Genomic DNA, 14,054 nt, shown 5'->3' on the forward strand with positions numbered 1-14,054 from the left:
ATACAGCAACTAATTTCAGAAGAAGTGTAACTACTAATTTCAGAAGAAGCGTAGCTACTAATTTGAGAAGCACAATATCGTCCAAAGTTCCTTCGTCAAGGGAACCCGAAGGTCTTGGCCTCGCCTCTACAGCGCGAGGCAAAAAATCGCGAAAAAATCAGCGATCCCCGCGCAACGAACGAAAGCGGCTCTCCCGCGGCTGCTCGAACACACTGTCACCGCCAAGTGTACTTTCGTTTGTCACCCGTGTGTCACGAATCCGCGTCACCTCGTCATCCGTTCTGTTCCGCGCGAAACGTCCAAAAGCGCCGTTTGCACCGATCGCGAATCCGCGGGCAAAAAAGAAAAAAAGAAAAAAGAAAAACTGGCCAACGATAAACTGCTACGGCTCGACGATCCGCGAATGGTTTGCTGAACGGAAGTAAAAAGGACGCCGGTGTTCCAGGCGACGACAATTCATGCCAGGCAGAGATTTCTCAGTTTTTCTTGCGCGGCGTTTTTCATCGCTCGCTCTCTCTCTCTCTCTCTCTCTCTCTCTCTCTCTCTCTCTCTCTCTCTCTCTCCTGCGACGATATCTGGAACACGGCCGCGTGAAACGAGTCGCTAGCAAACGAGTCACATTCATCCCGGTTGAATCCGCGCTAACGGCTTCGAGCACTCTGCAACCCCGCTTCTCAAACATAAATTACGGCGCGGGCCTCCTCCTCCTCCTCCTCCTCCTCGCGTTTCCCGAGGCGGAACACAAATTTTCGATTGTCGCCCCGTTGTTTCGCAGCAGCGCCGATTAATTCGGCCCACGAGTTTACCCACTTTTCCGTCCCGCAGTGCAGTTAGACTGCGGTTCTGCCGAACCCTTGCTCGTTTCAATGCGTTTCTGCCGCGTCACTCATTTTCCCGTTAATGCATTCGGTCGCGTGGCGTTCGATCGCGGCGAGTCGAAACGAACGACGGTTCGTGTCGCCGAGAAACGTCGGAACGTATTTGTCGATTTCAACTGAACACGAAGATCCTACCCCCTCCCCCTTCCCTCCCCCCGCCGTTTGTCTGAACGAGATCGGGCCAAATCGCAGAAACGATTAACACGCGTGAAAAGCTGAAATCAATGTACAGTAAATTCTCTCCGATCGGACGTAAATGGACAATTGTGAACGAAAATGGACAATTTGGACGATTAGTCGAGCCTCGCGGCTCGTTTTTTTACTAGATACGATTTGTATACGGTGGTTCAAAGAAGTGTTCGTACACCTTTTAAAACATGATAACTTTTTTAAAATCGGTACTAAGTGACTTGAACTTTTTTTTTAGATGATAGAGGGACTAGTATGCTAGGCGATGACGAAAATGTATTTTTAAAATTGTAAAAATGTAATAAAATGTATTTTTCAAATTTTGCTATTATTTGGAACGATAAAAAGAAAGGATAGAAAACTCTGATTTTTTAACTTTTTTATCCGAGCCTATAACGAAAATTTGAAACGTGCCATTCGTATATCTTGGTTACTTATACGCGTGATGAAAATTTTATCGAAATCGATCGACGTTGCCACGAGTTACAACAAATTACAGATGACAAAAATCGCAGTCTTTTTTTATTTTCATCAAAAACTATGAGAAGTGTGTAGCTCGACTGTCGGTCAATTGATCTCGATCAAATTTTCAACACGCATATAAATCACCGAGATCTACGAGAGGCATTTTTTAAATTTTCGTTACAAAATCAGAGAAAAAAGTTAAAAAAAAACGACAGCCTTCTTACCTTTTTTCTGTCGTTCCAAATAGTAGCAAAATTTAAAGAAGAAACATTTTGACCATTATCTAGTACACCAGTCCATGATCTAAAAAAAAAAATTCATATCATTTAGTCCAGTTTCAAAAACGTTATTGTATTTTAAAAGATGTACGAACGCTTTTGTACTTTTGAACTTTATAAAAACGAGCCGCGTAGCCCCGAACAATCGTCCATTTTGTCCAAATCGAATCCTCCAAATTGCCCACTTTCGCTGAAAAACGGAGAGAATTTACTGCATTTGATTTTCTGTTTCGAGGAAAATATTGACCATAATTTGACCTACTATATATAAATAGTTCAAAAATCGCGGAGAGGAGGAAACGTCTGTCGCGGCTCGAAAAACGCACTGGAACAAGCGACAATTTCACCAAAACGCATCACGAGCGATCGTAACTCGTCTCGAACGTAAACGCAGCCATGATCGTCCCGAGTAAGCCGCGCAAACCGGAAGTCGCGAGCGGTTTCCCGGAGTCGGACGCGTGCCGAATCGCGCGGCCTTTTGGACGGTTCCCATCGGTGTCACAGCAACGCTTGTTCTCGTAGCATTATTATACTGTCGCTGTCCCGCTACCACAGTCACCATAGAGCACAGATCTATATTGTCACTGTTGTCACTGTCCCACCACCGAGCACCGCCGCCATCTTGTTAGCATAACTCACGTAATTCGTGCTAGAACAATCGTAGTCGACCCCGAAACTCGCCCAAGTTCGTAGCTGAACCCAGTTTAGTCTGTGCCCGGAATCCGAGCTCGCCCTGGAAGAGCGTCCCGACGTATTTTTCCGGCATTGTCCAGCGGTTTTCTTATTCGAGCTCCTCCCGCTCTTTCGTAACGGAACTCGAGCGTTGCGGAAAAATTCCTTGGACGCGGTGGCATGTCGTAAATCCTTGAAACGAGTCGTTGGACCAACAAAGATATTTACGAAAGCCATTTTTACGAAACAACGCCGGGAATAAGATGATTCGCGAACATAAAAAGAAGAACGTTGCCTGCACGTCCGCGATGGAATTTAATGGGTCGGCTTATCGTGCCAAGTGATCCGCCATGTCCTCGAATATTTTATTAGATTAATGCTGGGCGAAAAGTCCTGAGTCCCTTTGGCTGGGCTAAAGTCTCCCTAATCGACGCTTGGGAACAAAGGTGGACAATTTGGGAAGAGGAGATCGATTATTCGAGCCTCGCGTCTCGTTTTTATAATTGTTAACAATCCGCGACTGTGAAAACGAGCCGCAGGGCTCGAATAATCGTATCTCCTCTCCCCAAGTTGTACATTTTTGTGCGCGATCCGAGCGTCAATTAGGGAGAATTCACTGTATACCTGAAAAGAGAATTTCGGAGGAAAAGGTGTTACAGTCGCGGACTGATGGAATTCGTGTTCAATGATCGGACACGGGACGACGTATAAACTCGGTCTTGAAGGAAATCAGTGGAGCGACCCAGTTACGCTCGGACAGGTAGCTCGTTGTACTCGAGGAAGTCAGTAGAATGTTCCGACGCGGGTCAGACTTGGCTGACCATGATACAGTGGCTTCGACGGTCCCTATAGCTCTGCGTTCCGGTTCCCGAAAATCGTGGAACTCGGCAGCCGCAGCGAGACTTAGAAAGAGCGCTGGAACAATGCAGTAATTTCTCCCCGATTCGCGCTCTGATTGCGCATAGAAATGGACAATTTGGGAACAGGGGATACGATTATTCTGTAAAAACGTGTCGCGCGGCTTGAACAATCGTATCTCATCTCCCCAAATTGTACATTTTTGTTTACAAGCTGAGGGAAAATTGGGGAGAATTCATTGCATAATGCTTTAAATTGCAAGCAGACCGAGGATCGTGTGCACATTTCTTGGAAAAAGGATTCCTATCGTTTATAAACAATCGAAACAGTCAAGGGGAGAGATAAGTTTTGCGATAACTGTTTTCTTCTCTGATCATTGAAGAAAGACGCGATCGCTCGCAGTTGGAAAATGAGTCTTTGTTTCTCAAGTACAGTAAAGTCTCCCTAATCGACGCTTGGAAACAAAAGTGGACAATTTAGGAAGAGAAGATCAATTATACGAGCCTCGCGTCTCATTTTTATAATTGTTAACAATCGGTGACTATGAAAACGAGCCGCAAGGCTCGAATAATCGTATCTCCTCTCCCCAAATTGTACATTTTTGTGCGCAATCCGAGCGTCAATTAGGGGGAATTCATTGTGTATCTTTAAATTGCAAGCAGGCCGAGGATCGTGTGCACATTTCTTGAAAAAAGGATTCGTATCGTTCATAAACAATTGAAACAGTCAAGTTTTACGATAACTGTTTTCTTCTCTGGTCATTGAAGAAAGACGCGATTGCTCGCAGTTGAACAATCAGAAATTGTTTTTCAAATATAGTAATGTCTCTCTAATCGATGCTCAGATGGTCCACAAAAATAGACAATTTTGGAAGAGAAGATACGATTGTTCGAGCCTTGTGGCTCGTTTTTTTATGATTACCGATTGTCAACAACTATAAAAACGAGCTGCAAAGCTCGAATAATCGTATCTCCTATTCCCAAATTTTCCATTTTTGTGCGTATTCCTAACGTCAATTAGGGAGAATTCATTGCATACCTTTAAATTGCAAGCAGGCCGAGGATCGTGTGCATTTCTTGAAAAAAGGATTCGTATCGTTTATAAACAATTGAAACAGTCAAGTTTCACGATAACTGTTTTCTTCTCTGATCATTGAAGAAAGACGCGATTGCTCGCAGTTGAACAATCAGAAATTGTTTTTCAAATATAGTAATGTCTCTCTAATCGATGCTCAGATTGTCCACAAAAATAGACAATTTTTGAAGAGAAGATACGATTGTTCGAGCCTTGTGGCTCGTTTTTTTATTATTACCGATTGTCAACAACTATAAAAACGAGCTGCAAACCTCGGATAATCGTATCTCCTATTCTCAAATTGTCCATTTTTGTGCACAATCTGAGCGTCAATTAAGGAGACTTTGCTGTACAGTAATGTCTCCCTAATTGACGCTTGGAAACAAAAGTGGACAATTTGGGAAGAGTGGACACGATTATTCTGTAAAAACAGAATAATCGCGTGGCTTGAATAATCGTATCTCCGCTCTCCAAATTGTCCATTCTTGTGCGCAATCCGAGCGTCAATTAGGGAGAATTCATTGCACAGCTTTAAATTGCAAGCAGACCGAGGATCGTGTGCACATTTCTTGAAAAAAGGATTCTTATCATTTATAAACAATTGAAACAGTCAAGAAGAGAGATAAGTTTAACCAGAAGTGAATCGTCTTCTCCGATCAATGAAGAAAAACACAATCACTCGCAGTTGAAAAATGAGTTCCTCAAGTGCAGTAAAGTCTCCCTAATTGACGCTTGGAAACAAAAGTGGACAATTTTCGCAGAGTAGATCGATTATTCGAGCCTCGCGTCTCGTTTTTACATTCGTTGAAAATCGATGACTATAAAAACTCGCCTTGCGTCTCGAATAATCGTATCTTCTCTTCCCAAATTGTGTCCATTTTCGTGCAGAATCTGAGCGCCAATTAGGGAGAAATTATTGCATATTCTTTCATCCAATGAATGTCCTTAATTATCGACTATTGTCCTTTCATCGGAATTCTATGCGCCAATTTAACATCGAAGATGTTCCCGTGCACGAACGCTTTCGAAGACAAATTCCCAGTCAAAAAGTGCAATCAATAATGCAACAACTTGCACTGTTTGCCTAGCGCGTGCACCACGTCCCCCGTGTCGATGGACACTCCTCCAAAAAGAGCGGATCATCGCGAACGCTCGACGAAATAAGTAAAAAATCGCGACGAAGTTCCAGGGCGATCTCGCATCCGGCCGATCACGTCGCCACTCCCTGCATCTTCGTGTTATGTGCCTGTTAGATCTAGGACTTAGGTGAAGTCTACGTGGCTTGAGCGGCATTCACAGATATTTTAGCGAAGAAGCGAAGTGTTTTTTTTTTAGCGCGAACAAGGACAGAAAAGAAAGAAAAGTTGTAATCATTTTTGTACGTCGGCGGGGCCACTCGATTTAACAAGCCGGACAGAGCACGCGCGATTTATTCAGCCGCATCCCGCCCGACCGTCAGGGCTCTCTCTTCATCGTCACGCATACACAGACACACAGACACACGCACACACACACACTTTTCTTATTCTTTCTTTCTCTCTTTTTTCTCTTACATCGGAAGCGTGCGCCGGGCCCACACCGTGCACATTTTCCTCGTCGGCCGAGCCGGACGTGTTGGCGCTCGAGAAGCGAGACACCGAACGATCGAACAATGCACCAGCACCAAAAGGCCTGTCTCTCTCGTCACCGAAACTATTCCGGCCGCGAATCTTAGCAGCACCGTCCGTCCCCCTCTGCAGCCACAGCCTGATCTCTCCGACCGCCCCACCCCACCCCCTAACCCGTTCAGTCCGTTCTCCCGATCAACGATTATTCTGTTCATCCCGTCCAGCCCGCAAACCCTCATCGACGACTGACATACTTCATCCCCCGCTAGAGACGGTTGTATCCTGTTCGCATTCGGCGCGCGGAGCAACAATGGTATTTCCGTTCACGGGATCGCCCGCCGTAGTCTCTCCGCCGGGCCCTGGGTGCCGAAGCGATCCCGGAAATACGGATCCCTATGGATCCCGATGGACTCCGGGTTACCATAATTCGCCGAGAGGATCCGAAATCGTGGATCCTAAATCGCTCTGAACCCGGGAAGATCGAACTTCTACTTTTGTTTTCGCGGCCAACAGCCCCGTCTCGGATATTATTTACGCAGAATTTTTCGATCCATCCAGCCCCCTGACCCCCTCGCATGGCAAACCTTCCTCACTTTTAATTCGAAAGCTGTTTGTTCAGTTCGCCGTCGATCCGCCGCGGCTCTCCGAAAAATTGCCGAAAAATCGCGGCGGCCGCAGGTCGGTCCATGGTTGTCGTTTTAATGGCGCGATGATTTCTGTCAAACGTCGATCTATCGTCGCATCGGATCGGAGTCGCTGGAGGAGATATTATTTTCGCCGGTGCATGCTTGTTAGCTGGTCCCGTTCCCGCGAACGGAGACGCGGGAGCACGGACCACGGTGATTCAAGGTTGGAACGTGTGCGTGAAGGTGCCCAAATGAAGTATGTCAAACTGTGTCTGTCATCCCCCTTGACAAAGCATGCGAAACCGGCGATCAGTATCCTAGAGAACGGGACGCTGACGTTGATCGTTCTCGAGCCGCGATCTATCCGCGAGACTGACGACTGCTCTCTCGCTGTCCTTCTGCTGAGATGTTTATGTTTCTTTCTCTGTCTCTCTCTCTCTCACATACACTGTTTTTCTCTCTCTCTCTTTCTTTCTCTGTCTGTCTGTCCGTCCGTCTCTGTCTCCGCCTTTGCCTCCCCTTTCCGTCTTTCTCTTTGCACCACGCGCGGAATTACGTTAACGACGACGATACGAGACGTCGACGAGGACATCCGGATAGGAGACAGCCGATCGGGGAACGTACACACAGCCGGAACCGAGAATAAAAGAACCGAACGTAAAAAAACGGATCGAGTGTTCGTAGAAAAGCAGTGGTCGTAGTAGAAAATGAATAGGGAAGAACGAACGAACGACGACGACAGATCGAACAGAATCTGATAATTCAATGTGCGCTGCGACTTGAATGCGTGGAATGAGCTGCTTTGGATGTGTAGTAGGTGGTAAGACGTTTAGCAACCCCGTTACGGGGGGAAATAATCACGCCCGCATCCACCCCCTGTCGTCACTCACGCCCCCCCCCCCAGTTCTCTAACAACAACAACAACTATTTACCACTACAACTACTACAACTACCACCACCACCACCACCACCACCATCACATATATGATCAGCCATCGTCACGACCATCAACGCCATGAAAACCAATCGTCATGATCATCACGAATCAACAACATCGACACGACCAACATCAACCACCATCACCACCATGGTTTAAGTCTCCTCGACATACTCCGACAATTAGTGGCGGAAGACAATGCACGTGACCTCTTCCCTGATCCAGGCCCCGGCAAGGGAGGACCCAACCAGGTACACTGATATCTCACACGTTTAAGTCTCGATTGAACCGATCGAACCGAGATGGGACAGCCATTTAAAAAAATAATAATAATAATAATGGTAATAATAATAATAACACTACCCCCGAACTCCCTCCATCGGTATTCTTCATTATCATCATTGCCATTATCGTCGTCATCATCATCATCATCATCATCATCATCTCCTGCCACGCAATCCGCCGTTTGAGTACCGCGTGAGCTGATCGACTCGTCTGGATGAAGTTATATATATAATATATATAAGATATATAATATATATATATATATATATATATATATATATATATATATATATAATATATATAATATATATAATATATATAATATATATAATATATATAATATATATAATATATATAATATATATAAGAATATATATATATATATATACAACGTCGATGTTGTTCTCTGCTAACTCACTCCTGCCATCTTTTGGGTCAGCCGTCGGAGAAATTTCGTGCAATCGGACCGGGTCGAGCCAGGTAGCGGGGGTGTTTCTAAGGGGGCGGAAAATACCTTGCAGGCGTCGATCTTGTTGGGACTTCGAACGGCGAAGTCGGTCTTCTTTGCTCTGGATTTTGTACGAAAACAAAATTTGCGCCACGATTTTTCGCCCAAAAATTGTTGACATTTATTCTTGACGTAACCTTGACATAATCGGTCAGGGGATGATTGTACGTGCGAAAAGAAGTCGAGAGGAAAGGATGACGTATTTTTATTCGAGGCTCCGTTTTCGAGAGAACGTGGGTTGATGAAACAGTGCTATTGAATGGGAATCAAAAATGGCGTTTATTCTGGCCATCGCATATAAATGTTATAAGCCATAGAAATCTGACGGATCTATATATTTATTTTTCTCGAAAATGCAATCTTGAATGACAAAATATTTTTCTTTTTTTCGACTTATTTCTCCATGTAGAATCATCTCCTGGCTGGTTGAACTGTGATTGGTTAGCCACCCTGTATAGCGCGATTTAACCTTGACATTCGACGAAATAGAATCAACCCCTGGCTTTGGGGTTTCTTTTATAATGAAGCTGCTTTAGCGCGATATTTCTTCGAGAAAACGGGAACTATTCGTAACGTGACTTTCTATTCTGAATTTCAAAGGGCAAGTAAGTATGTATATTACTAGTCGGGCTAATTACTAGCAGACTGCGGATTTTTATGCAAAATAAAAATTGTCTGCATTAATGAGAAGGAACTAGAGTTATATGTGTACACATGTTTATATTTTTAATTAATTTAGTAAGTTAATATTTATATTTATATTAGAACGTTTTCGTTGTTCCGTATTCGATCTACTGATGCTTGCAATAAACGCATAAAATATATATAAACCCATGAATAAAAATGTTCTACGTCGATTGCGAGAAACGATAACGAAGTACAGTAATTTCTCCCAGGAATGTTCGGAGGTCGGAATTGAAACCGGCAGATCTGAGAATATTAAGTCGCGATTTTTCGGGGCCTCGCGGCTCGTTTTTACAGAAACTCGGGGCAGTCAACAAAAAAGGCAGAGGTCAGCATGCTTGTACATTAATATGAATACATAGTAATACTAGAATAAAAACGATGACTTCAATTTCTTATTTTTTATTTTTTGCCACGATTCGAAGGCAATTTCGAGGCCACATGACACGATTCGAAGACAATTCAGAGGAAATTTCGAGGCAATGCGAAGACAATTCGAAGACAATTCGAAGACAATTCGGAGGCAATTCGGAGGCCACGTGACACGATTCGAAGGCAATTCGATGGCAATTCAGAGGAAATTTGGAGACAATTTGGAGGCAATTCGGAGACAATTTAAGGCAAATCGGAGGTAATTCGGAGGCCACGTGACACGATTCGAAGACAATTCGGAGGCCACGTGCCACGATTCGAAGGCAATTCGGAGGCCACATACCACGATTTGAGGGCAATTCGGAGATTTCAAAGCAATTCAGGGGCCACATGCCACGATTCGAAGGCAATTCGGAGGCCTCATGCCACTATTCGATGGTCACGTACCTTGTAACTCCTATGTTTTTCTCACCTATCTCACACCCAAACAGACCATTTTGTGTTGTCCTCTAAAAACTTCGTCGACCCTTAGCATCAATGTAGCAATAAATTACATAGTCGTAGGACCAACACAGAGAAATTCACAGCAACCCGAAATTTGGCATTTCTGGAAGAAATTACTGTATGAACAGCTTTCTTTCTCGAATAACTTCGACAAGTTGAATATAACACAATCTATATTACAATCGTAAATTCTTATTACAATCAGCATCTAAGATAAATTCCTGAAAGCACTGAACTTTTTCATTCACACCGCAATGACAATTAACAATTTAACCACCGCGTCACCCGTATGACGAAATTATATCAAATTCGATTTCTATGCTAATCCACAAAAACTCCTTCATTCTATCAAGATTCGCTAAGAATGTTAAAATATTAATCGAGATGCCATACAACTTTGCTTCGCATGTTTAACTTCTAATCGATTAAAACGCTTCACCTCTATGAAATATTTACAGCCGTCGATGCGTTAACAACAATCGTCAACCAGAAAATGAGCGCAATTTTCACAGCTGCGTAACATTATCACCGGAATATTTCCCTCCGCAATTACGATTTGAACAAGCACAGGAACGACATTTGTCACGAAGTAACGAGATCCGCCGGAGTTCGAAGTCCAAACAGAATCGTCGCGACACCGTCGGACGCGTTGGTCCGCCGGGAAAGATTCCAATTCCATCGATCTTGTTTTTAAGCGAAGTACGTATTCCGATGTTTGCTCGGGGGAAAAAGGGGAGCCGCCGGTCTAGGACCGACCGACTGGTGCTCGACGGGTTCTTTTGCGCGAAATTTATAATGCTCGGCGAACATGTCGCACACCGTCGAATAGAGAACGACGTATAGGTACATAGAAATATTACATGCGCGTATATACATTGTGTGTATACACCTGCTGGAGATCGTGCCTTCGGGACTGCCACGGTATGTATGCCACACGATCCCGGAAATCGAGTCAAAAGTCACGCGCAGCCCGATCCCCGGTCTTTTTTCCTATCAAATACGATTCCGCGTATTTTCTTGGCCCCGCGAAACGTCGTCGATCCCGCCTCGATTGCTCGCGACGCGAAACGATCCGCGCGGCGCGTCGTCCCCGCGGAACCGCCGCAGCAAAGTATAATAAATTCCGAGCCGTTTCCCGAGCTCTTTTTCGGCGGGTCGGGCACCTTGAAAATTGGAGCTCTCGTAATCGAGGCGCGACACCGGAACGGATTATTTCCGGGCCGAGCGCTCGATGGAAAATCATTTTAATTTAATCTGCCGGCGCGTGACTGTATTTACCGAAGCGGAGGCCGAAGAATGGAGAGAAATTAATATTATAACTCGCGGCGTGTGCGTGTTCGGGGCCGATCGATCGTCGCATCGGGGACGCAGGAAAATATGCAGCGGGACACGGACGCGCGCGCGTCCCCGCGATGCACCTTGCACCGACGCGGTGCACACCTTGCACCGAAAGGTGCGGCGGAATCCGCGGAAATTCCCTCGAAATCGGGATCCACGCTCGAGCGGAAAAGATCGCCTCGAGTTTCGGGCCGCGCTCGTTCGTGCAACAAGTATCCCGAGTGATTATGATCTTCGTGATTGCGAGCATCCGCGACGAAGTTGTCTGAAAAATTGATTCGAGATGCAACGTGTCCCCGGGCACGGGACTGCGCGTGACTTTTGATTCGTCCCGTAGCAGAAGCATTTTCATACGATCATTTTCTTTGATGTGCAACTTCATTTTCCACGTTCTGTGTACACTGGCCGAGGCTGTCGGGGATCTTTCTTAATCCGTCGGCTTCTGGAAACAGAGATGTTGCTGTTTGTTGTCGACAGAGCTTACGGTAAATCCGTATTCCGTATATTTTATGCGGAGTTTGAGCGAATAAGGCGCTGCCTCTTGAAGCCTGCAAACAGAAATCAGAGTCGGAAACGCAAAATCGTGGCACGCGATAGCAAGTGGTATTGCAATAGCAACTGATATTTTACAACGCGGACCTTTCTGCAAAATTATCTCGGACAGTCGCAAAAAGCAGAAAAGCCAGAGAAGAATAGCGATCTCCTGCTTTCTTCGATAATTTTGAAAAATTAAAAAAGAACAGATATTTTAAAACTCTTTCGACGCTGCGACTCTTTTAAACATTTACACGGTTTCATCGTAAAAGCGTAAAAACTAGTTATAATAAATCTAGTTATTGTTGTCACTGTAATAACGGTGATCTTACTGATCACACACGGTACATCTCTGTTTTCGACACGTTTGTATTTGTTTCTGTGCAAACGGAGAGGCATTGTTGCGCGCACAGCATTCTTCTAACTTTTCACTGAAGTAATACGTAAAACATTTCGAACGTTCCACGATTACGAATGTTTACGATTCTCGCAGATTTATTTAAGTTTCTTGAATCAGCAAATTAAGGCACCGACGAGAAATATCCCAGGAACTTTGCTTGAACGCGAACTGCCATTGACCGTGCGAATACGCGCTGAAATTCGACGATCACGAACTCGGCCGGTCTGCACGTTCATTCACACACGAATGAGTGGTTACTCTTAAATATGTATATTCTCTCACACGTTTATTACAGAATGTGTTTGTCTCTTCTTTACGTCACACACGTAAATACGTACACCTACTGTTTCTCTGTCTCTTATACTATATTATATTATACATATATGTATTTATATGTTTATATACATATTTGTATATATTTACATGTATATTTATATACTTGTGTACATATTTTTATATATTTACATATACATTTATATACTTATGTACATATTTATATATATATATATTTACATATATATTTATATATTTATAAGTATGTACATTTATATATTTACATACATATTTATACATATATATACATACATATGTATGTATGAATTTGTGTATGTATGTATATATATGAATATATATGTATGTACATATCTATGAAATGCACCATTCTGTAACATCTCTCACATAAAACATGTTTCTATTGATTTTGATCATGATCTCGGCTGTGAACACACACACACACACGCACACACACAAACACACACACACACACACACACACACCTTGAATGTTTCTCACCGGCCAGTTATATTATATATACTCTCTCTTCTCGTTCTTGTACGTCTCAGACACGTTCTTGCCCATCACGACTTACCGCTATCATGGCCAATCGTCGTAATCGATGCACGAGCAGCGGGACGGTCCGAAAGTCGTCAAGTCGCGTCAAGCCGAGCCGATCCCAGGCCCAAGGGAGGACTTTGCGACTGTTTGGCACCGACCTGGTGCGACATGCGATAATACGACGTCGCTCTCCTCGCGTAATCTACTGTCTTATCCTCTACCGTTTATAATACCTCTTGTGTTTGTTTGACCGACGAGCGGTGGTCGCAAGCCGCGATCATCTCGCCGCGATTCTATTCCATTCTCTGTTCCGATCTCGCCGCGAATCATTCGCGCCTTGTTCTCGAAAAGAAAAAACAGAAAAAATTCGAAAAATTCGCGTTCGAATATCGCCGGCGTTGCTCGACCACCTTCGCCTCGCGCGAGGCGGAGCCGGTTTGCGATCACCGGTAGAACTCATCGTACACATAGTCATACACAAATACGCTGAATGCGTATCCACGATCAGTCGGCGCCCCTCGTCTTCATCGGCGACGTAACAACTCTCGCACGTTTTCGGTACGCATCTCTACGGTAACGCTCTCTCACGACCCTCACACGTCAGACCCTCACTGTTGCACGTGTCACCAAGCTAAAACCGGGCGACTCTCCTCGCTCGGCGCCGCTCGAGCGGCGGGAGATCGTCCGGCAGATCAGCGCATCTTCTCCTCCATTGTTGCACACCGTTCGCGGCGAACCGTCGTCCTCCTCGGCGAGTCGTGGATACGCATTGCTCGCGTCTGCTCATCTTGTCCATGCGACGTGGCCGCGTTTCGATCGCCGATATTCCGTCCGCTTTTCGGACAAGTCTTTGCAACCGTTTTGTTTTTTGTTAATTCGATCGATTCGACCGATCTCTCGCTAGTCGCGCGCGCGCGGTCTCGCGCGAAAGAAAGACCATTAGAGAAAGAAAGACCATTTTCTAAAAGATAGAGAGAAAGAGAGAGAGAGAGAAAGATAGAGAGAGAGATG

The 14,054-nt window shown here is 44.7% G+C and overlaps 1 protein-coding gene across 17 annotated transcripts in view; it reads left to right on the forward strand.

The window, feature by feature from the left end:
- brp (ELKS/RAB6-interacting/CAST family member bruchpilot) overlaps positions 1-14,054 on the forward strand; it is a 168,349-nt gene that overhangs the window by 103,005 nt on the left and 51,290 nt on the right. For 6 of the 17 annotated variants that reach the window (XM_076524062.1, XM_076524063.1, XM_076524066.1 and 3 more), the window contains exon 5: positions 13,052-13,240. The exons of the other annotated variants lie outside the window; for them this stretch is intronic. In XM_076524062.1, coding sequence (XP_076380177.1) covers positions 13,052-13,240 — 189 coding nt within the window. The remainder of the gene's footprint in view (positions 1-13,051; positions 13,241-14,054) is intronic. 17 annotated transcript variants of the gene reach the window in all.

Source organism: Megalopta genalis, chromosome 8 (assembly GCF_051020955.1).
Source record: "Megalopta genalis isolate 19385.01 chromosome 8, iyMegGena1_principal, whole genome shotgun sequence".
NCBI lineage: Eukaryota > Metazoa > Arthropoda > Insecta > Hymenoptera > Halictidae > Megalopta > Megalopta genalis.